Source organism: Vulpes vulpes, chromosome 11 (genome assembly GCF_048418805.1).
Source record: "Vulpes vulpes isolate BD-2025 chromosome 11, VulVul3, whole genome shotgun sequence".
Taxonomy (NCBI): domain Eukaryota; kingdom Metazoa; phylum Chordata; class Mammalia; order Carnivora; family Canidae; genus Vulpes; species Vulpes vulpes.
The window spans coordinates 76858055-76881787 of record NC_132790.1 but is presented as its reverse complement, the minus strand read 5'-3'; the positions used below and the strand labels follow the sequence as shown (position 1 = coordinate 76881787).

The 23733-nt window shown below is 46.2% G+C and overlaps 1 protein-coding gene across 1 annotated transcript in view; it reads right to left on the bottom strand.

The window, feature by feature from the left end:
• RFTN1 (raftlin, lipid raft linker 1) overlaps positions 1 to 22559 on the bottom strand; it is a 199230-nt gene extending 176671 nt beyond the window's left edge. The window contains exons 1-2 of the mRNA XM_072726795.1: positions 22386 to 22559; positions 5273 to 5425 (exon numbers count right to left, since the gene is read on the bottom strand). Coding sequence (XP_072582896.1) covers positions 5273 to 5417 — 145 coding nt within the window. The 5' untranslated portion in view covers positions 5418 to 5425; positions 22386 to 22559. The remainder of the gene's footprint in view (positions 1 to 5272; positions 5426 to 22385) is intronic.
• Positions 22560 to 23733: the final 1174 nt, after the last annotated feature.

The window sequence follows — 23733 nt, the reverse complement described above, 5'->3', positions numbered from 1 at the left end:
GAGAGGCAGAGACACAGGCAGAGGGAGAAGCAGGCTCCATACAGGGAGCCCAACGTGGGACTCAATCCCAATTCTCCAGGATCACACCCTGGGCCAAAGGCAGGCGCCAAACCACTGAGCCACCCAGGGATCCCCGACATGTGGCTGTTAAGTACTTGAAATGTGGCTAGTATGACAGAGGAGTTGAATTTTTAATTTTATTTAATTTTATTATTACATTTAAACGGCCATATGGCTGGTGGCTCCTGTACAGGACAGCACAGGACTAGATGTTTTAAAAGCAAAATCAAGCCCAGGGCACTAACCTCACTATGCAGGTCACTCCCTATGCTAACTGTCCCTGACACCAGACATGTCTAAAACACAACCAATTCTCATGATACAGGTAGCTTTCAAGTGGTATCAGAGTGGCCTGGCACAGAGAAGCTGGCAAAACATAGGTATAAAAGGGATAACAAGGCACCATTTTGCAGAGATTGTGGTGCTTTATGGGCCTATATCTGTGATGAAATCCATCAAAGGGCAGGTTCATCCCTTGGTGACCAGAGTTAACTGAAAATTTGAAACCCAATCAAATCACTCAGAACTGATATTTTGGGCAGCTTATGTGCTTCACTTTGAGAATCCTGCTGCTTTTCACCTCAATCAGCCCAACAAGTGAGGCTGCCTATTGCGACATCATCCACAGTAGCTCAGAGCTCTAAGTAAGGGACAGACAAAACAGTGTCAAGTCTGATTCTGACTTTTGTAAAAGTACACATGTCCCCTTCCTGTCTAAGCCACCAGGTGGAAGAGGCCCACACCCTCTCCCCAACTTATAATTTGTTAAAGTCAGATGAGCAACTTCCCCATGAGAAATAAGCCTATCAAGTGTTACTTAAAAATCTTCTGTGTCTAAAACCCTATGGAAGAGGACTATCCTTACGCCCCTCTAGGTGATAACAAATTTTCTAACAAGAATGTTCTACTTGGTGCTGACGCCCATTTGTCTAGCACCTTGCAGTTTATGAGGCACAGGAGTTCTGGGGCCCTTGAGATCTAATTCAAATTCTACCCCAGTCACTTCCAGGTACTGCGTCTTTTAGAAAAGTGACTTAACCTCTCTGAGTGTTGGTTACCCAACCGCAGAAAAGGAATGCATGTACCCATGTAGCTCACTGGGTTTCCATGAGAATAAAATGACATAAGAAGCCACACAAAGATGAATGTTAATTTGCAACAGCCCTAACAGAAACAACTGAAATGTCCATCAACACATGAACGGATAAACACACTATGGTACATCCACACAAGAGAATACTACTCAGCCGTAAAGTAAGAATGAACTACCACACACAAAACAACACAAATGAATCTCAAAATAAGTAAGCCAAGTGAAAAAAGCCAGGCCAAAAAGAGTATGTCCCACATTATTCCATTCATAGAAGATCCTAGAAAATAAAATCAGTGATGGAAAGCATATCACTGGTTGTCTGGGGACAGGGGGCTGGAAAAAAAGGAGTGATTACAAAGGAGCATGAAAAAACTTTGTGGGAGATGGAAATGTTTTGCATCTTGATGAGGTCATGGTTTCATGGGTTTGAACATTTTAAATACCTGCAGTGTAATGTGATTAAATTATTTTATTTTAATTTTGATAAAGTTGGAAACGTTGGGAAGACCTAATGCACCATCACAGGACTTAGCACATAGTAGGCTCTCAACAAATGCTGGCTCATTCTGGAGCAATAAGGAATGATCTCATTAGAACTTTTGGAAAAGAACTTGATGGGCTGCTAGGGAAACAGGTGAGCATACGTCACATTTACTTTGGTTGACCAGAACCCAGTTATTCAGGACATGCTATTCTCAGCTAAAAAGTGTGAACAAGAAAGATGCACAGAAAGATAAGCAAGGCTTGATCTCTGCCCTCAAGGAAACACAAATACATTTAATGCATGATGTAATAAAAGTGTCATAAGGATGGTACTGACAAACGGCAGGCATGCCGAAGAGAGTAAGCATGGCAGGATGGATGTCAGGGAGAACGGTTTCAGGTGGTGGGACTCTGGCAAGCAGTGAGGGGTGGGGCAGATGCTGTGCCACAGGAGCAGAGCAGAAGCTGGGATGGGGATGGGAGGCACAGCCCACTGTGCTCCAAGGCAGGAGTAGGGGATGGTCCACAAAGTGCAAAGTTGAGCGGGAAGGTCCTCAGCACTGGGTGGAATGTCCACTGCATTTTTCCAAGGGAACCAGCCAAAGGTTTCGGCATGATCAGCTTTGTGTTTTACACAAATAGGTCCTGTCTAGAGGGCAATTTGGCAATTTGTCAAGAGTCTTGACATTCATATCTTTCAACTCAGTAATTCCTGAGGAAATAATCAAAAATGCACGCAAAGATTTATGTACAGCGCTGCTTATCACAGCATTATTTATGATAGCCCAAAGCCCGAAATAACTTAAATGTCCAATAAAAGAAAATCGTTAAATAAATTATGGTATGCTGAGTGATTAAATCATATATAGCCTTTAAATCATATTTTGAGAACATATGGGATGACAGGGTACTGCCTCACTCTACAACGTTAAGCAGCAAAAAAGCAGGACACAAAAATATACATTAAGTATTCATTCAATAAATATTTATTGATTATCTACAATAGGTCAAGCACTATTCTAAGTATCGAGGGTACAGCAGAGAGTAAAACAGACACAATCCTGCACTCGTTAGAGGGATCCTACCTTCTAATGAAAGAAGGCAGACCGCAAATAAGCAACAAATAACAATAAGCAAGATATACAGCATGTTAGACAATAGAAGGCATCATGGAGAGCAATCAAGAGGACAAAGGGATGGGGAGTTGCAGGGTAAGTAGACATTTAAAATAAATGGTCAGGGAAGGTTTCACAGAAAACCAGAAAGCTGAGGGTTTGAGCCAAGGGTATATCTGGGAGGACTTCAAAGCAGAGGAAACAGATAGTGCAAAGGCTCTGAGAAAGCCTGGAGGGTTCAAGAAACAGCAAGGCTAAAATGGCAAAACACGCAGGACAAACATCTAGAGGATAAAGATGGAGAGTAACTGGTGCCACTCAGGGTGAGGGAAGCTATGCAGGGCTTTGAGCAGAAGAGTGACATGATCTCTAGGGGGACAAGGGTAGAAGCAGGGAGACCAGTTGGGATTTGTCCAGCGGTTTCCTAATTTTTTTTATGATGGAGGTATGTTCATTTCATAATCAGGAAACAAAAGGTAATTTAATATAAGGAAGCATAGTGCAGCAAAGCAGTGTGGGTGCTCTGATCAGAGCACAAGGCAGGCAACAAATCAGAAGGTGAGGGAAATAACTCAGGTGTAAGTGACGGAGCAGTACTCAGAGAAGGACACACGTTCCTGAAGATCTCTGTGAGCAAAACTTACCTTTTTTTTAATTTTATTTTATTTATTTATTCATAGAGACAGAGAGAGAGAGAGGCAGAGACACAGGCAGAGGGAGAAGCAGGCATCATACAGAGAGCCTGACGTGGGACTCGATACAGGGTCTCCAGGATCACGCCCTGGGCTGCAGGCGGTGCTAAACTGCTGCACCACCAGGGGTGCCCCAAAACTTACCCTTCTTAATAATAAAAAATACATAACCATGATGCAAAGTATATACATATATGTATATACTTTCATATATATGTGTGTGATATATATTCATATATATATATGAAAGAGACACAAAGAAGCCCCCATCTTCTCAGCTTACTAACAATCAATATTTAACATGTTGGCATATTTCCTTGTATTCTTTTTTCCTACACATGCTTTGGTTTTCTCCTTAACCATGGTCTATGATGCCTGGACCGTTGTAGGTACTCACATGTTCACGGAACAAATAATGGATGACCAAATGCTCCAAATAATTTTGTGTTCAGATTTGCTCATGTTACATTAGCTATGTTACAAGCATTTTCAGAAGTAGTTTTAATAGGGCTTGGGTGACACAATGGAAATCCTGGGCAAGGAGAAGGCATGGTCACAGATGACTAAGGTGACAAGTCTGTCTGAGAAGACAGTGGTGACATCATTCACCAAGGACAACAGCAGAAAGGCAATCTGATGAGGAGGATGCAGGGCTGTTTGGGGGACGTGCAGGGGTTCACAGAACGTCCCTGAAGAGACACCCAGCTGGCCATGTCTCTCAGGGCTCAAGAAGCAGGGGGAGCCTTGGCGCAGATGGTAAGAGGAGTGGATGGACACCAGCTGCCCTACTACGTGCCCGCATCATGCTAAGAGCTTCTCAGACCTCTCCTCTTCTGGTCTCTGCAGTTGCCCCATGAGATGGGTTTTTATGTGCTCCTTTGACAGAAGAGCACACAGCAGGCCTAGTGATTGGCCCAGCCACTCCAGACTCAAACCCCCAAATAGAGGGCTTTTCCCACGAATCCTCTTCTCTGTTAATAGAAGCTTAAAACATATCCAGCAGCCCAGGGAGAAAGTGGCAAGATTCCTGATTAGCACTTATGTTTGCATGCAACTTCTAGGGACTGCGCCCTACACCGAAAGAATGATCTTTTCTCTTCTGAAAACATATTTTATGCTTTACATGTTTTCTTACTTACAATTATTTGTTGAGGTATTTTTTTTCATGTATATGAGTCTTCTCTCCCACTAGGTAAGAAGCTCCAGGAAACCAGGACACACTGCATGATTGAACTACAGCATCAGCCCAATGCTGTGCACACAGTCGGTGCTCAGAAAATACTCCAGGTGAAAACCTTATTGCTTGTCAGTCACTCCAGGGCCACTCGGACAGTGTTAGTGGTGTGACCTGGACACCCTCAGGATCAGCTGAGGCAAAGCCAAGCCCAGATGGACAAGCACTCTTAAAGACACCAGACAACAGACAGGTAAATTTGGGTGGGCAGGCACGTTAATAGGAGATAAGGCAAATTCTCCTTTTGCACGTAGCTCACTATGACAGAGTCTGTACACTAGCTGCCCCGCGGGCCAAAGGCAGCCCACCTGCCTGTGTGTACCAGTTGACTCACACCTGGTTTTAACTTGTTACAATTTCAATTAGTTGCTATCTTTTAAAAAATGAAAAGTTCCAAATAAAAATCTAGATTTCTGTAGAGAGTACCTTTTCGAAGGCCCATCTTTTCCAGGTCCCCACAGCCGCCCACCCTGCCCACCTCCCCAGTATATCCTTGTCAGGCCCCACCAGCCCTGCTCTGGGGTGGGAGGGGACCTCAGGTACAGGCTGGGTCCCAGCTCACATGCCACCAGGAGTGTGGGCCACCTGCACTCACCGGCACTCAGGGTAGTGAACTCCAGGAAGCGGTATTCGTAGGACACATCTATCTTGGTTTCCACCTGAGGCCTCTTTAAAGTTGAATAGATATTTCCAGGCCGTTTGTCATCGCGTTTCTCTAACTTGTTCAAGCCGCAACCCATTTCAGCAGCTGCCAGCAGAAACCAAGAAAAGGAAAAGGAGAGTGATTTTTTTTTTCTGAGATTTTGTTTTTAAACACCATAGTATAAAAGACCCCTGACGACTACATAAAGGGTCTCAGCCTTTATGAAACCCAGAGTATAATTCAGTGTATGACCTGAACACTGGAGGAACTATGCTCAGTACCCAGGCTGGCTTCTCCTTCTGTGAGGACACCATTACCAGCCATCCCGCACTCCTGTAATGACACCAAAGCATACCTGTCTTCTATCTTTTTTTCCCCCTGAGAAAAATAATACCTCAGAGCGCCTCAGTTCCACTATCATCTGTACACATGATTTAAAAATGAGATCTTAAAAGCAATATGGTACATTATGGTGTCAGCCCGTCTGAGAGGAAAAAACAAAACAAGAGATGTGTCACTTTCACTGTGGTTGCTAAGAGAGGATAATAAGTTGTTGGTACAATTTCCAAACTCCAAAGTCCTTTCTGCCCTCAACAGTAATTATTTAGACAGGAATTTATGTTCATAAAACATCTCTAAAAGTAGATGGTGGTATTTTTACAGGCCTCATCTAAACGTTCCCCCTTTAATTCTTTTTTAGACCAAACCACAGGAAATAATAGTGTGCTTCCATGCTCTTAAAGTCATTTTAGACCAAAATGAAGACTGGTTGAATACTAATAGCAGGGCCAGAGAAATTGGAAGCAGAAATCCACGTGTATTAGAGTGAAGATCTGTGGCTACAGTTTGAAAGAAAAATGGGAGAAATGTTAGAATAATGTGCATATTAGGGTGGGCTCAGCTCCCAGCCTTTCGAGGAATTAAAAACAATCAAGGTTCTCTGTTTAGGCAGAATGACATTCATGAAATGACTTTTTATCTACTCCCCAGACTTCAGCAGAAGATATTTTCCTTTTGTGCACTGAACATGACCAACGTTCCCCCTTCTCTGGGGTACTAGAGCTGCCATCAGAACATATTTCACAAAAACATTAACTGGCCAAGAATATCACAAACAGAAATGTGGAGACCACTTCCTGTTAGAGATAAGAATTTCCTTTTGCTTAGTCCATTCACAAGGTACCCAGCTTCCTAAGGCAAATTGGCAAACTCCAGAAAAACAAAATGAACCTTGAAAAAGCAGTGTGCATGGGGGGGGTGGGGGGTGGAAAAGGGTGGTGTCGTGACAACCAGGCTATACTTTTCAGTAATTAAAAAAAAGTCTGGATGGATGGATGAGAACAGGAAGGCTTACTTATGCCTTAATAAGGGAACATTAGTGTCCAAAGGGCCAGGGCAGACATGATTTATGTGCAATCTGCATGAACTGATTACTTGTAAAATACTCTGTAGTTCTGCAGATATAATAGCTGATATTACGGAGACTGCATATTTAACTACTAAAAAGCAAGCCACCTGGCATCTGCTGAGGCTAAGCAGAAGACAAGCGGACAGGAAGGCTCCTGGGTACTGGGGAACAGGTGACCTGGCAAGATGAGCACTGTGGCCACTAGAGCAGAACTGGAAATAACCCAGAGGCTCACCAAGTAAGTCACTTACATACCTACGTCTCTAAGAAAGACTGAGCACTTGGGGCCTTCAAAAAAAGAAACTTCTTCCTTAAAAATCCTCCCATTCTTATTATCCTATTAGGTGAATTCTAGCATTAGAGATTCACTCTCCCTCAAGGATCTCCTTTGAAACCTCAAATATCTCTATGGGAAGGGCAACGAACTAAGCTTATGGCAGCCACTAATGCTTTAGTATGACTTAATTTCTTCTATAAACGACAGGTTCCCTGACAATAGAAAAAAAAGAGGAGAGGATTACCAGGATAAGTAAAAAGACTCAGAAAAAGTTAAGGAGGTGGAAGGAGATAGGGGACAGTGTGCCAAGAAGCTTCAGAGAAATTCTCCCAATTTACAACGTTGAGTTTAAGATTTCAGTTAGCTTGTCCCAAACATGAAGTCTCTGCTCAAGTTCACCCCAAAGAGCACTGTGCTTGTCTCACAGGACATGACAAGGCTCTGTGCAAATCATTCAAGTGATCTGACACAGAAAATATAAACAGTACCAGCCAGAAGCAAAACAGTACCAATCAGCAGCAAAAGTGTAGTATTGGTTAAATCCTCAAGGTCTCAAACTTAGGATTCATTTCTTTGGAATACGTGCAACCCCAGTTAAGCAACTGCTTTTACAGCATGGCTCTCTCTGGGAAGGCAGACATATGAAGCAGTTGTGAGCCAATAAACCCTTAGTGTGAATTTGTTCCTCTTACTCTTTTGTACTGAGGGCCCTACCTTATTCACTCCCGGCACAAGTGTTCCTTTTAGTTCCTTCCTATGTTGTTCTACCATTCATCCTGCCCCGTCAAAATAGTAAAGGTTTTCATATCATTGTAAAAACATCTATTACAGGCCCTACTATGCTCAAACAAGAAAGATCTAGCTTACAAAAGGGGGAAAAATAAGATATAACAGAGCTTCACATTACTGTTTACTATGGGAGGTTCCCATGCTCATACTAGAATGCCCACAAGGAGCTCAGGTATGGGCCTTTGAGGGTGGTGAGAGGTGGGAGGCAGAGGGAAGAGTGGAGGGTTTGGCTTTGCCAGATGCAGGCAGCACTTGGTGCCGCACACTCCCTCAGACATTCAGGGAGTCTTCTGTCTCAGTGGAAGCATGTCTCCCTCAGGAGTCAAAGTCTCTAGTAGGGCAGAAGGTAAATGGTAAGGACAGTGGTTTTGAAATATGGCCCCCAAATCTTTGACACCCCTGCCATTGAAAGGTGGGGTCTACATCACCTCCCCCGAATCTGGGATCCATGGTTCTCTGACCAATATAATATGGTGGAATGACACAGTGCCAGCCTCTGGACCTGGGCCTTAAGAAACTGGGAGCACCTACTTCTTGATTCTTGGGGTGCCTGATTCTTGGATCCCAGCCACCATGCCATGAGGAAACCCAAGAAGCCTCAAAGGGAGGCCCATGTGGAGAGGAACCGACAGCCAGCACCAACTTGCCAGCCATCTTGCTGGTGAGCTATCTTGGAAATTGAGCCTCCCACCTCAGTCAAGACACTGATACCATGAGAGGCAGACACAAGCTGTTTCCACCAAACTCTGCCAAAACTGCAGATCCCTGAGCACACTACACCATTGTTTCCGTTTTAAGCCTCTAAATTTTGGGGTGATTCATCATGCAATATATAACTCATTCACCAAGTCTGTTCAAAATGACCATGGCCTGCTGCCTCCTCAGTAGTTGAAACTGCCTGCATCTAGCAGCCCTGTTTTAGTCATTCACCCTTTGAAGGGCATTTGGCTTTTCCAGTTGATTATGAATAAAGTGGCTATAAACAGTCACACAGAGGTTTTTATGAGGACATAAGTTTTCATTTCTCTAGGGTAACACCTAGGAGTGGGATTGCTGGGTTGTGTGGTAAGTAGAGGGGTCCTGTTAACAAATGATGCTTCTCTTTCCACATTCAAGGTGACCAGGTGCTGACCCCAGGAGAGGCATGGCAGAAGGTGAGACCCCTGAAAAGTCTCACTCTGGAGCATCAGCTCATGAGAGCCGTCCTATTCATGGTTATTCCTCCTTTTGTTGTCTATTTTTGTAAGGGATGCATGATATAAATCACTCATGTGTGATGAAGTCTTCCCATGCTTTATCTATGGTCCATCTAACCCCCACAGCTCTGCCCTTCCATATTCCTACAGTCACCTCGCATTGACACCTAATGTAAATCAAGTTGCTCATTTTATGTGTGATCAGACTGGATCAGCTTTGATTATCTGACAGTCACACAGGAGGTTTTTTTCTTTTGTTTATACCTCTGTCTTCCCAGAATACATCCCTGCACCCATGTGTATGCGTCTCTCTAGCATCAAGGGACCAAGAAAAATCTTCCAAGAGTTCTTCAAAGGTAAAGCAAAGAGAGGAGGTCTTTCCCCATTCCTGTGGTGAGACAGTGGGAAAAGAGCCAAAATAAACATACAGTTCTCCGGCAGAAATTGGCTAAAATAATTAGGAACTGGATGCTGATTAGGGAGGAAAATAAGGTAATCACCGGGAGGTTGAGACCCTAGCTGCAAGGAGACGTCGTTAGAGATTGTAAAAGACCAGAAAGCAGAGAGCCTTCTGATGGACTGATGTTCTGGAAAATCAGTTCTTTCCAAATCAAATATAGGGTGAGGTGTGTCTTTGAGACACGATGGACCAGCTTCATGCAGAAACTGTCAGCTCCACGAGGAAGGGAACTTTCCCAAATTCATGCATATGTGCATGCACTCATTCATCACATATTTATTAAGATCTACTTTAAATCAGGCCCTCAATTAGGAAAGATAAAAATGGGAAGACCAGGCCCTGCTCTCAGGGAGATCAGAGGTGAAAGTAGGAGAAAGACAGTGAACAGATGCATACGGTGCAGTGGGGTGGGCTGTTCTGGAAGTCTGAGCAGAGTGCAGGACACTCAAAGAAAATTCCTGTGATAGAAAACAGACAGCACATCGCTACAGAACCTGGTTCCAGAAGAAGCTGATCAGCAATGGGGCATGATGTCCTGTGTCATTTTCAATGTTGAAACCTTTGTATTTTTATTTTAAAGTATTTCTAATTTATTTCTGAAATGCTTCCCAAGATGCTCATAAGACACTGGAAAGCCACTTCAAAAAAGATCACTCCTTAAAAGATTATTTTTCAGCTAGCATTTCTAAAACTTCAGTTTAAAGGTTCATTTTTACTATCAACTAGCGTACAGGCATTTAAATAATGGGGGCAATAAATGTAGTTATATTTTCAAATACAAATTAGTTTCATTAAGAGGGAGTCTTCATTTACCACACTTGCTGCTAATCTGTGGCAGACTGTAAAGCTAATTTTAACAATTGCCAACAGCTCATGACAAGCAACCAGAGATGGGGCAATTATATGCAATGATGCTGGATCAGCTGGCAAACTCATTTTTTATTTCTACACTCAAATCCCGTATTTGAAGCCTCAAGCGTGTTTATTACATCACTCAGTCACCCAGAGTAAGAACTGATGATCCAAATTAAGACATTTTTACATGATAGGAACATCTCTCTCAACCTAGAAATGTAAACGAAAATGTGAAAATTCAAATGCTATCAAATCTTGATATCCTACACACATGCCCTAAGACAGAAAACCAAGGATAAGTAAAATTGAGGGACTGGGCCAAAGAGGCGAAGGGGATTAAGAGGTACAAACTGCAGTTATAAAATAAAAAAGGCAAAGAAATGAAAAGTACAGTACACAATATAGTCAATAACACTGTAGTAACATTGCATGGTGACTACACTTATTGTGGGGAGCACTGAGTAATGTCCAGAATTGTCAAATCACTGTGTTGTACACCAGAAACTAATACAATGCTATACATCAACTACACTTCAATAAGAAAATTTTACCCATTTAAAGTGTTCCTGATTCGATGCCAAGTATAAGGAACAATCTACATGAAACAGTATTATTTGTATGGTGCTACTTTTCCTAAATCAGTGAATATGTATATATATAATTTATATATTCCATAAACTTATATAAATGATAACATACAGTAACATGTTACATATATATCTTGTATCCGGCAAGACACAGGCCACAATGTTCCCAGAAACTTCCTCTAGGCCATGAGATTATGGGTGACACTCTATGGTTTTCTACGTTTTTCAAGTTTTCTGTGCTATCACCTACATTATTTTCTTCATTAAAAACATAAGTATGACTGCCAGCCTCCAAGATGACCTTCAATAATCCTGGCAGCACTGATGAGGGGTCTCCACCCACAGTGAACAGGGCTGACCCATGTGGCCAGGAGGGTGCTACAGAAACGATGAGTGTCATTTCCAAGGCTGGATTACAGCTGCATCGTGCATCCTACCTTGCTCCATCTTGGATCTCTCACTCTGGGGACAGCCAGCTGCCATAGTATGAGGACACTCTATTAACCCTGTGGAGAAGTCCCAGGACAGGGAACTGAGGCCTCCATCCAACAGCCAACACTGTTGATTAATTCAACACCCATGTGCAAGCAGATCTATCAGACCCAGAACGGCCTCCAGCCTAACCATCTTGACAACCTTATGAGGCACCTAGGTCAGAACCACCCAACTAAGCTGCTTCTGGATTTCTAACCCACAGAAATCCTGTGAGATGGTAAATGGTTTTGTTTTGTTTTTTTAAATATTTTATTTATTCATGAGATACACAGAGAGAGAGAGAGAGAGAAAGAGAGAGAGAGAGAGAGAGGCAGAGACACAGGCAGAGGGAGAAACAGGCTCCATTCAGGGAGCCCGATGTGGGACTCGATCCCAGGTCTCCAGGATCATGCCCTGGGCCGAAGGCAGGGGCTAAACCACTGAGCCACCCAGGGATCCTGATGGTAAATGTTTATTGTTGTTTCTGGCTGCCAAGATTGAGAGTAATTTGTTACATAGCAAAAGATAAGGAATACAAGGGGTATTTACATTACCAAAGGAAAACACTTGTTTACTATCCCCTCACTCCCATACCTCAGCTGATCCAGACCACCTTTCTGCCTTCCCACAATCCCTATCACAAACACCCTTAACTAAGCCCAGTTCCCTTTCAGAAGAACCTGCTGCTCAAAGTGTGGTCCTCAGACCAGCAGTGGTCCCAGACTTCCTGGGAGCCTGTGAGAAATCCAGAATCCCAGGCCCTCCCAGGCCTGCTGAACCAGAATCTATGTTATGACAAGTGATTCATAAAGTTTGAGCAGCGGTCAAGTCTGAGAAACCCTGAGCCATGGCAGGGGTCCTCAATTTTGGTTGCATACTGGAATCATCTGGAGAGCTATTTAAAAGTCCTGATGCCAGGCATTTGGGGGTGGGGCCCGATCGTCAGTATTTTGAAAATCCAGGTTATTCTAACTGACAGCCAGAAGTGAAAATCAACAATTTAGGAGCAAGTTTGATTTTCCCCTCTCCAGTCTCGGATCTTTCTTAAGATTCTTAGTCAGGGGGACACCTGGGTGGCTCAGTGGTTAAGCGTTTGCCTTTGGCTCAGGGCATGATCCTGGAGTCCTGGGATTGAGTCCCACATCAGGCTCCCTGCATGGGGCCTGCTTCTCCCTCTGCCTGTGTCTCTGCCTCTCTCGCTCTGTGTCTCTCATGAATAAATAAAAATCTTTAAAAAAACAAAAAAGACTCTTAGGGCTAAGAGCCCCAGTCTGGAACATGGCCTTGTGGACCTCTTGATCCCACACTCCCACCTCTTGAACCTTTTGGTACTCAAATACTCTCTTTCGACCTCACTGCTATCCTCCCAAACACAGGTACACCCCTAAATTTCTATCCCCAGCCTCCTTCTGTCTCATTCTCTTAAAATCATTTTCAGTATGGGGCGCTGGTTGGACCAATCGGTTGAGTGTCCTACTCTTGATTTTGGGTCAGGTCATGATCTCAGGGTCAGGAGATTGAGCTCTGAGTCGGGCTCTATGGAGAATCTCTCCCTGCCCCTCTGCTCCCCAACCACCAACTCATGCTTGCACTCTCTCTCTCTCTAAAATAAATAAATAAAATCTTTTTTTTAAAAAAATCATTTTCAGTACAAGCCACTTCGGACATATAGATGAGGACAGAAAATGAGACATCTTGGCTCAGGGCGTGATCCCAGGGTCCTGGGATCAAGTTCCACGTTGGGCTTCCTGCGTGGAGCCTGCTTCTCCCTCTGCCTATGTCTCTGCCTCTCTCTGTGTGTCTCTCATGAACTGAAAAAAAAAAAAAAACTTAAAAAAAAATACACAGCAGAGGTTTTGAGACTTTCCACTTCCTGGCACCTTCAGCGTCTCAGTACGTTTTCATGGCACCCCCAAGCTAAAAGCAGTATTTACAGTTCCACTTATTAAGTACTTAGGTCCAAACAACATAATAATTATTTATGTCCAAACAACTTATTGGCCTTTTGAAAAAAAAAGTACGTAAAAATGGAAAGAATATACCTTTCTTTCATTTCTAAGCCACCAGAAGTACTTACTAATGGTATGTGTACATCTCTTGGGCACTGTACAACCCCTCAAACCTTGGAGTCACACTGGACACCATCACCTTCATTGCCTGTTCCACTAGGTGGTTTCTTAGCAACCACCCAAAAGCCAGCTTCATAGAGATATGATATCATCAAAAGGAATGTAGTGCTGTCTAATGTTTGTACTGCAAACTACCCCAAGATGGTAGGTAGTGTGTTACCTAACATGTTAAATACCACTGCGTTCCCCTCAGAAATGTAAAACAACAACAACAAAAAAAAAAGCCCTTTTGCCCTGTCCTTGTGATTTTGCTATGGTGCCTTGGGGTGCCTCAGTATGGAATTTAGGAACCTCCAATATGTGGTATTGTTGAGCATACTCAAAAAACTCACATAAATGCTTTCATCTTCCCTGTAGCCTTCAGATGCCCTCTCATGGGCCCTGCTTTGGCTATTCTTGCTAAAACTTCCAGTCTCCCTCCCAGCCTGGTGAACTCCAGGTGAACATGCCCAAGGACCCATTTCAACATCTTAATCTAGACCTTCCCGACATTCCTGATGAACATACTCCAAAATGAACTCAACGCCTTGCCCATCAAGGCCTGTTCTTCCTCCTGTGTTCTTGTTTCTGTGGGTAGTACCACTGTCTTCGTAACATCCAGGCTCAAAACACCAGGCATCAGCCTGTTCCGGCCACCATCGTCCCGGCTACCACTGGCATGGTACTGAGTTCTGGTGGAGGCCTTAATGCCACTGCTTCATTCTCCTTGCCAACCAGCTCTCTGAGAACCATCAAAGGCCTTCCTTACATCTGGTTTCCTCTGGTCTCTCACCCATTAATTCCTATCACAGGCTAATGCCAGATTAACCATTCTGTGCCATGCAAATGGCTCAAAGAGTCTAAGAAACATATACTGTCCAGCCTCAACCTCACCCCCAACTGCCTTCCTCCCAGGCCTCTGGCTGTTCCTCTTCTTATACCCTGGAGTCAGGCTGTATGAAGTCAGGGCTACCTTTTGCACATTGAGCGCTCTCCAGACATCATTCCTTTATCTCCACACCTGACACTCCTTTCCCTTCCATCTTGACCCTCTGTATTAGGGCTGTCCAGAGAGACAAAACCAATAGGATACACAGAGAGAAGGCAAGGCAGATTTAATTTTAAAAATTGACTCATGTGACTGTGGGAGCTGGCAAGTCAGAAATCTGCAGGGCAGGCCAGCAGGCCAGCAGGTCAGAGACCTACAGAAGAGTTGGTATTACAGTCTTGAGTCCTAAAGCAGTCTGCAAGCAAGATTCCTTCTTCCTTGGGAGACCTTAGTCTTTTCTCTTAAGTCCTTCAACTGATTGGGTGAGGCCCACCCATGAATAATCTGCTTTACTCAAAGTCTACTGATTTAAAGGTTAATAACGTTAAAAAAGAAAAATAACCTACAGCAACACCTAGACGTGTCTGACCAAAAACCAGGTACCATCGCCTTGTCAAATTGACACATAAAATTACCCATCATACCCTCCTTTATTAAACACTTACTGTATGCAAATCACTGCTCTAAATGCTGAGGATACCAAAGTGATACAAAGACAAAAAAATAAATAAGTAAATAAAAAATGAACAACCTTGCCTTCATGAAGGACCTTACCTTCCGGAGCAAAGAAACAGAATATACAAATAAAAATAATATAGGAAATTCAATTTTAAAAGTATGTTAAATAAAGAAAAATAAGGCAGGGAGGAGGGAGAGCCAGCACAGTGGCAGAATATACAATAGTTAAAAACAGGATGATCAGGGAAGGCCTCACCCAGAAGGTGATGTTAAGCACAGTCCTACACAGGCCATGGGATGAGTGGGGGATGGTGGACTGGGCAACGTGGTAGCAAGTGCAAGGTTCCAGGACCTACTTGGGGAATGGGGGTGGCTACGGGGGGCACATGAAATCAGAGAGGCATGGGGAGGCAGGTTGTGCAGGCTGTGTAGACAGTGGTAAGGACTCAGCTTTACCCTGAGATGGGAGCCCCTTGAGGGTTTCAAGCCAAGAGTAGACATGATCGCTCTGGCCATGACTACCATGGAAATGTGAAGACTAGATGATGATGGGGTAAGAGCAATGATCAAGTTCTAGATCTATTTGGAAGTAGAAAATGAGATTTATTGGTCGTTTGGAAATAGAGCATGAGAAAAAGAGGGCATCCAAGACACCTCTAGGGTTTGTGACCCGAGCAACTGGAAGGCTGGAGTGGCCCCCCTTCGGAGCCAGGGATGGCAACAGGAGGAAAACAGGAGCTTATTTTAGATGTGTGAACTCCATCAAGTGGCGGTGTGGCGTAGGCAGCTGCAGGGACAGTCCTGAGCTCAAGGGAGAGCTCTGGAGCTTTCACTAATGCCTCACGCCCATGTGACAAGCCAACTTCCCAAAGGTCAGTTATGTCTTCTTCCTCCCCAACAGCAGCTATCCCAATGTCCTGACCCACAGATGCACAATAAATACTAAACCAACATCTTTGAGGACAGGGCAGACACTTACTACCTGGTAAAAGATGGAAATTTGAGAATATTTGGAATATTTGCCTGTGTCTCTCAAGTTCATCTTCTTGAACAGCATAGCACAGGGGTTGGGTACACAGGTTCTGCAGCCACACGGTCAAGGTTCAAATCCCAGTGTGTCTACTTCCTAACTGTGTGACCTCGAGGAAGCATCTCAATCTCAGGTTCCCAATTATAATATGGGGATATCCTCAGAATCCACTGGCAGAGTGAGGATTAAATAAGTCAATACAGGACAGGGCTTAGAAGAGCTCAGGCACATAGAAAAAGTAGTATAAACATTAACCATTATTAGAAATACTACTAGTATCACTTGTTATCCATTGTAAAGATTCCTTTTGACCTTCCTATGGCCATAATTACACCATACTGCAAAGGGTGCTTATATGGTGTTCTGAGACTGAAAAAGTTACAAAAGCCCTCACTAACTTACAGAAGTATTTAAATGAACAATCTGATTCCTTGTACTTTATATTTCCAAAATTTGGTAATACATGATTCAGACACATTCCATTAATCAGAGTCTGTGATTAACCAACTCTCTTATCCAACTTTATGTATGAGGCCTATTACAATAATTTCTTCAAACTTAGGAATCTGGGAGCTATTCCATAAAACCTGAAGGATTCCTCAGGAAGTATTTCCTTGGGGTAAAATAACAAAGTAGGAAATTTCAAAACACACACATGTGTGCCCATACACACGATGGAAGCCGATAAACCTCTGTAAGAAATAAATGCTAAAAAAAATATAAAAAGAAAAAAAGGAAATAAATGCTGACAATCAAGGGGGTCTGCCTTGAGAACAACAAAATGGGACATTGGAGTTATAAAAGCCAAAGAAAGTTGTCACTGAAGTGCAGCTGGCTTCCTGGTTGAAAAAGTGTAGAAATATCCAATGACAGTTTATAAAGTAAAGAATTGGTCTGGGTGCCTGGGTGGTTGAGTCAGTTAAGTGTCTGCCTTCAGCGCAGGTCATGATCTTATTAGGGTCCTGGGATCAAGCCCCGCTTTGGGCTCCCTGCTCAGTGCTGAGCAGGGAACCTTCTTCTTCCTCTGCCTCTGCCCCCTCCCCTGCTTATATTCTCTCTCTCTCTCAAATAAATAAATAAAATCTTTAAAAGAAAAAAAAAGAGTTGGTCAGTATCAGATGAGCTGGGCAAAACACAGCTGATGTGGGCCTTCTACTGGCTGGTGTTGGTGCCTCATGACACGTGAGGGCTAGAACCCTCTGTCCTTTGAACCACAGAAGAGGGGTAAGCCAGGGCACCATAGTCCCCGCCCCTTGTCCTGTGCAACCAGGACACAGAAGCTCCCAGGCCCCCTCCAGCACGCCCAACACCATAAGGGCAGTCGGACCCAGGAGAACTCCAGAGCGAAGCCCTTCATACCCCCAAAGAGTGTCTCCTCCATCTCAGTCTTGGCAGGTAGCCATCAGGCGTAGAATGTGACCTGATTTCCCAGCTCTTTGGTTCTGGCCCCGCTGAGAGCCGATTCTTCTTCCTGAATTCAGCCCAGGTGGGGAGTAAGTCACACAAATGCATATTTAAAAGCTGAACGGAATTCTTATTTGGAGAGCAAGGAATTAACAGGGCTCAAGCAGTGGCCATCACTTGCCTGCTGTACCGATCTTTTCACAGAAAGCATCCTGGTTAAATATGCAATGATTATAACGAAAGCCCCTTTGGGGGCCCAGGAGCAAAGGGAAACTCAAATTTATGTCAAAAACTGAATGTGAATTGGAGAAAAGATTACACACACATCCAAAACCTTTAAAAGGTAAACATAAAAGAAATGTCTGGCTAAATTTATCTCTTTGTCAGTGAAAAATAGCCTAAGCCTTTGCCAAGTGTGTTGCCAACTCTTCAGTTGAAGGAAAAGACAGAGATGCTGACTGTAGAGCGGCACTGTCAAGCAGGACCCTCAGCCCTGGTGAAAATACTCTGCCTCTGCACTGTCCAAGGCCCATGCCGGGAACCACATGTGGCTCTAGGGCACTTGACAGAGTGGCTAGTGGGACCAAGGAGCTGAATTTTTTATTTTATTTCATTTTAATTCATTTTACACTAAAATGCACATAGCCACACACAGCTGGTGGCCAAGGTATGGGGTAGCCCAACTATAGACACTCCAACTCAACAGCTGACAGCGTTTTTTCTCTCTCCAATAAAACTAAAATCACAGTCAACCAACAATATCTACAACTGCCACCAAAACACTTAGTACCTCTCTACAGGCCTCCGGCTGCCACAAACTCCAAAAACTTCAGAGCAAAAGAACAGAAGATGAAAGGAAGTGATCCCAGTGTGTCATTTCTGGCCACGGTGCTGTACCCACCCAGTTGATGCATCTATTATCCCACGGCTTCACAACTTTGGCAATCTGTGCTTGCAGACGTAACCTCATTTGCAAAACCAGAACACCACTGTCTCTTCTCTATGCCTAGGAAACGTGAAAAAGTGAACTTGGGGCAAGTTACTTAACCTCCCTAAGCTTCGGTTTCCTCAAGGCTAAAGTGCAGATAAGAATAGTCCTCGCTTCTCATGAAGATTAAATGCATGTAAAGTGCCTAACAGTGCCTGGCAAAGAGTAAAGTGCTCAGCAAGTGGTAGCTATAATGATCAGTTTGTTAAGAACAATAGTAAAATCTGAAATTAAAAAAAAAAAAAAAAAACAGTGCCACTAAAGTAGAAGTTTACAGTCGGCAAGTTTTCCTAGGCTGAAACACTTTGAACCTGTTTACCAGGCTATTTCCTCTAGTGAAATACATCTTGGGGACACCTCAGCACTCACTGTCACCCACCCAGTCACGTACCACGAGTCCCCAGAATGGCTCAGCCAGTATTTACCATGCCCCTTACTCTGGCAGGCACTGTTCTAGGCCGTCACGTCAGATCAGAACAGTTCCCAAACACAGTGCAACATCTCGAGATTCTATGCCATCTTTCATCTGACCCCCCAACCCTGGCCAGATGAGAATATTTCATTCTGGGGTCCCACGCAGTCGGAGGGGGGCTCTGTTTCTGTTTCCTGCATCAGCCAAGGCCAGGTTCGGCTGCTGGTCCACAGAACGGGACTGAAGGGTAAGAGAACCTGAGGGGAACCGGCCCATTTTCTCAGCCAGGACATTGAGAGGGTGTCGACAGGTCATGTTTCTCACTGACAGGCCAAATCACTTTAACAGGAAAGCTGTTTTCTGAGCCTTCAAAAAGCCAAATCTGATCTGCCTCACAAAGCAAACATAACCGCTTTCAGCAGCCAGCTGCGCAAGCCGGTGAAATCCAATGGGAATCTCCTCCACCAAGTTCACATCAACTAGACCAATACGTCAGAAATCCCCCCAGGAGTGGCTAAGCAGAAGTGTAGTGGAATTCTGTGGGTTTGGGGGGTTATTTTTTCTTTATATAGAAAGCACTCAATCAATCTCCTTTCACAACCAAGGGTACATTTCCCTGTGGAATTCCCTTCTCTGAAGATCTCTACAAATAAAATATTTGTCTGATAATCTGCAATAATTTAAGTGTAAACTCACTCACTGGCAGAGTCAGAGATTTCTCACAACTCCTCCAGCTATAAAACAACATGCTTCGGACTGTCTCGGGGGTCCAATTTCTGCACCCCTCCACTGGAACACTGGTCAAACCATGCTCTTGACTTTGAGATAGGAAAATAGGGTTGTCATATCTGGAATCTCATACTTGTGTTCTTTGCTGGTAGGACTGTAAAAATGGTACAGCCATGTTGGAAAAGGATCCAGCAGCTCTTCTAAGGTCACAGACACCTCTTCTTCAACCTACTGATTCTACTTCTAGGCATTTACCCAAGAGAAATGAGAACATATGTCCCCGAAAGATTTATACACAAATATTCATAGCAGTTTCGTTCCCTCTACCCCCGAAAACTAGGAATAACTTGTGTGTCCATCCGTAAGGGGGAATGTATTAACAAACTGTGGTATGGACATATCCTGGAATATATAACTCAGCAATAAAAAAAAAAAAAAAACCACCACCAAAATACTGATATACACAACATGGATGAAGCTCAAAAACAGGCTGAGTGGAAGAAGCTTTACACAATACTGTAAAAATCCACTTACAGGAATTCAAGAATAAACTAACAGAAACAATCAGCAGTGGTTACCACTGAAATGGGGGCAGGGACTGACCGGGAATGGGGATGAGGAACTTTCTGAGGTGATGGTAATACTCTCTATCTTGCTAGCAGCTAAGTTACACAGGTGTACACAGCTATCAAAACATTATGCAAATATCACTCTCAAGATTTGTGCATTTCACTCTAAGTACATACATTCTACCTTAAACAAATCGTGGACATATATTGAACTCTGAATAATAAAATCTGTGCTGAAACATCTAGGAGTGACCTGTGCCAATGTCTGTAATTTCCTTTAAAGTGCATAAAACAGTAAGTTGGGACTTACTGATGGATGGGACTTAAATGAGACTTAAGATGGATAGAGGCATGAGTAAGTTGACAGATGTGTAATAGAGCCAGTACCGCTAAACTACACTCTAGATACAGGTATTGGGGTGGTTACCATTCTTGCAACTTTTATATATTTTTTAAAAGGAGATAGGTGGTGAAAGAGTCATAATGCCCTCTCCATAATGCCCGCAATTTAGAAATTTGGCGAGACACCCATGCCCACCAAGCCGTAGGCCCATATAGTTTCAATTCTGCTGAAAAGTGAAGATTGGAAGAACACAAGTAGCTTTACAGGAACTCCCATCACTCATGCCAAAGATTTTCTGCCTGTTTCCCTACAGACAAAGCAATTATTTGAATGGAAGCCAAAAATTCCTGCTCAAGAGGGAGAAAAAGAACTCATTCCCAATTTGTTCCCTTTCAATTCCTGTACCAAACTATTAGCTAACTGCACAACACTCCACTTCCATTTGCCCCACGTGCATCAAGCCAAAAGACTAACAAAGAAAAACCAACCCAGCGACTTGATAAAACAGAGGATGAGGTCCAAGCTCTCAGGACCAGAATCCCAGCTGAAGGCAAAAGAGGATGCAGAGTCACTTCTGAGGTTAAAGTGATTTCACTGAGGTTAGCACACACGCATGCACCAAAGAGCCCCAAACAGCTTGTTGCTTAACCCCTCTGTGGGGTCTGGTGACATCTGGGGTCACCTGAACCTGGTAGGGAATTCAGCTGTTCAGAGGTACAAATTAGGAATCCCGGCAGCCAGGGACACGTGGGGGTGCACAGCGTGCCCTACCCACAGGCCCAGAGGTCGCTCGCATTACCCCGCCTTCCTTCCTGGCAGGGCCTCACTTATCCTGAGATGACACACGATGGCAGGGGCTGGAAGACGCCTGGCCTGACTGTGCACCCAGCATCTGAAAACAGCTGTACCAATTACGAGAAGGAACTCTTGCTGGAACCCAGGGCATTTGTGCCAGACTTAAAAAACATAAATATACTTTTTGTTTGTGTAAGTCCCCCCCCCCCCCAACAAACTCACTGCCAGCACCCAGGGCCCCTGGGGATCACCCACAACCACACAGGGCAGCTAAGCATGAGCACGGGGAGGCAGCAGGGCGCGCGCCTGGTGGCACTTTCGGCTTCCAAGAGGTTCTCGCTGCCAAGACGGCGATATCCTAGGTCAAGGGCACGGCCCTGGTCCGGGGAGAATCGGGTTTTCTGGAAGGGACGCCGCCGCCGCCCCGCCGTGGCCCAGACCCACCCCGGCGTCCCCGGAGCCTGCGAAAGTGGGTTAGGACGAGGAGCGAAATCCCCTTAGAGCCGGGGACTCCCGCGCCCCGAGTCTCGGCGCCTCCCGGGGCTGCGGCGCGTCTGCTCGCACGCACCCGGCACCCCAGCGCCGGCACCCACCTGGGGGGCGCAGAGGGCAGCGGGAGCCGCCTCGCCCTCGCCCCCGCCCCCGCCCCGCACCCCCGCCCCCGCCTCGCGCCCTCCGGGCCCCGCACCGCGCGTGCAGCTCCTGCCCGATGCTGGCCAAGCCCCCGGCGGCGGCGCCCAGACCCACCTGTGGCCTCGCAGCTCCCCGTCTGCTTCCCCCTCCGGCGCCCCCGAGCCCGCAGAGCCCACGACCCCCGACAAACTGCTCCAGGTGCGTCCCCCCGTAGCGTGCCAGTGTGATGATTTTTCTTTTTTTTTTTTTTTTTTTCTCCAAAAAAAGTTGGCCAAGCCCGCCGCGTGCCGTGAATGGGCGCCGAGCGCATCCAAGCCGGCCGGGCCGTGGCGGCGGGGCCCTGCGGGGAGGCGCCCGGGGCTCGCGGGTCCGGCGCGGTCGCGGTCGCGGTCTCGGTCGCGGTCCGCGGGGCCGTGCGGGGCCGTGCGGGGCCGTGCGGGGCCTGTGCCCGGCTCCCGGCTCCCGGCTCCCGCCCCCCGGGCCCGCCGCGCGCCCACCTACCGTAGGGAGCCGGCTGAGGGAGAGGCGCCGGCGCGGGCTCCCCGACACGGCGCGTTCCGTCCCGGGAGGAAAGTTTGTGCCATCCAGAGCCGGCGGCGCGGGGAAGGCGCGGGCGCGGGGGCGGGGCGGGGCGGGCGGGAGGCGGCGGCGGGGGCGGGGGCGCGGCGCGCTCGGTGTCCGTCCCTCCGCGATCCGTGCGTCCGTCCCTCCGCGGAGCCCGCGGCCGCCGCGCTCCCGCTCGCTGCGCCCTGAGCCCGGCGCGCTCCGGCTCCAGCCCCGCCGCGCCCCCGCCGCCGCCGCGCGTCCGCCCGCTACACTTCCTCTTCCTCTGAACTCATGTGCAAAATATGCCGCGCCGCGTCGTCGGGGGAGCCGGCGGGCCCCGCGCCCCCTCGGCGCCCCGCGCCGCCCCCTGCGCGCCGCACACGCCGCGCCCCGCGGGCGACCCGCTGCCCCTCCGCGCCGTGCCCCGAGGCCCGGCGACCCGCCCTCGCGACCCCTCCTGACCAAGGCTGTGCACCGCGGGGGTGCGCGCAGGGCACCGGCTGCCCCCAGATCCGAGCGGGGTGCTGGGGGTGCCTGCCACCAAGGTGCCGCTGGCTGAGGGTCTGGGAGGATCCCGAGCGCACCTGTGCCCCCCCATTCCGCAGGTGGCCTTTACCACCCGCCCCCCGCCCCTCCCCGCGCCGGCAGGTTACCCACGGAGTCCGTGACCAACGGGAGGGATGACGCCACCGGCTCCTGCCACACCCTATTCCACCCACTTCAGGTGTCCAGAAGGTTGGAGAAGATCTGAGAAGATCTTGGCCTGCAACTCGAGGTTGCCCAAAGGAGACGACTACATAAAGAAAGCACCGGGGCAGGGCTGACTTAATAAAGTGGGAATATGAGGCAGAGAGCCCCTTAAAAAGTTTTGTTTTCTTGGAACTTTGTAAACAAAGCAAAATTACTACGCAGGAGGTTAAAAGCAGGACTCCTAGAGCCCGTTAGGGTTGGCCCAGCCTCCCTACTTACTCCCTCTGTGTGATTTGGGTAAGTGCCTTAACTGCTCTGGGCCTGTTCCCTCATTTGTTAAATAGCACTTCCTCGTGGGTTTTTATGTGTAAAGTGTTTAGGAAGCACTCTATGATTTAGCGATTATCATTGTTATTATTAATATTATTATAAGAGGGCCGCAACAAGACAGCTGACATGATCTTAATTAATTATCTACACTGTCTGGTTGGGCAAAGAGGGGGCCTTTAGGCAATGGAGCCCACGGAGTGATGGGCTGGTTTCGGGCCCCAACAGTGTTTTAATGAGGTCCTTCTGGTACTAATAACAATCCCCCCCAGGGGGTAAGGAAGAG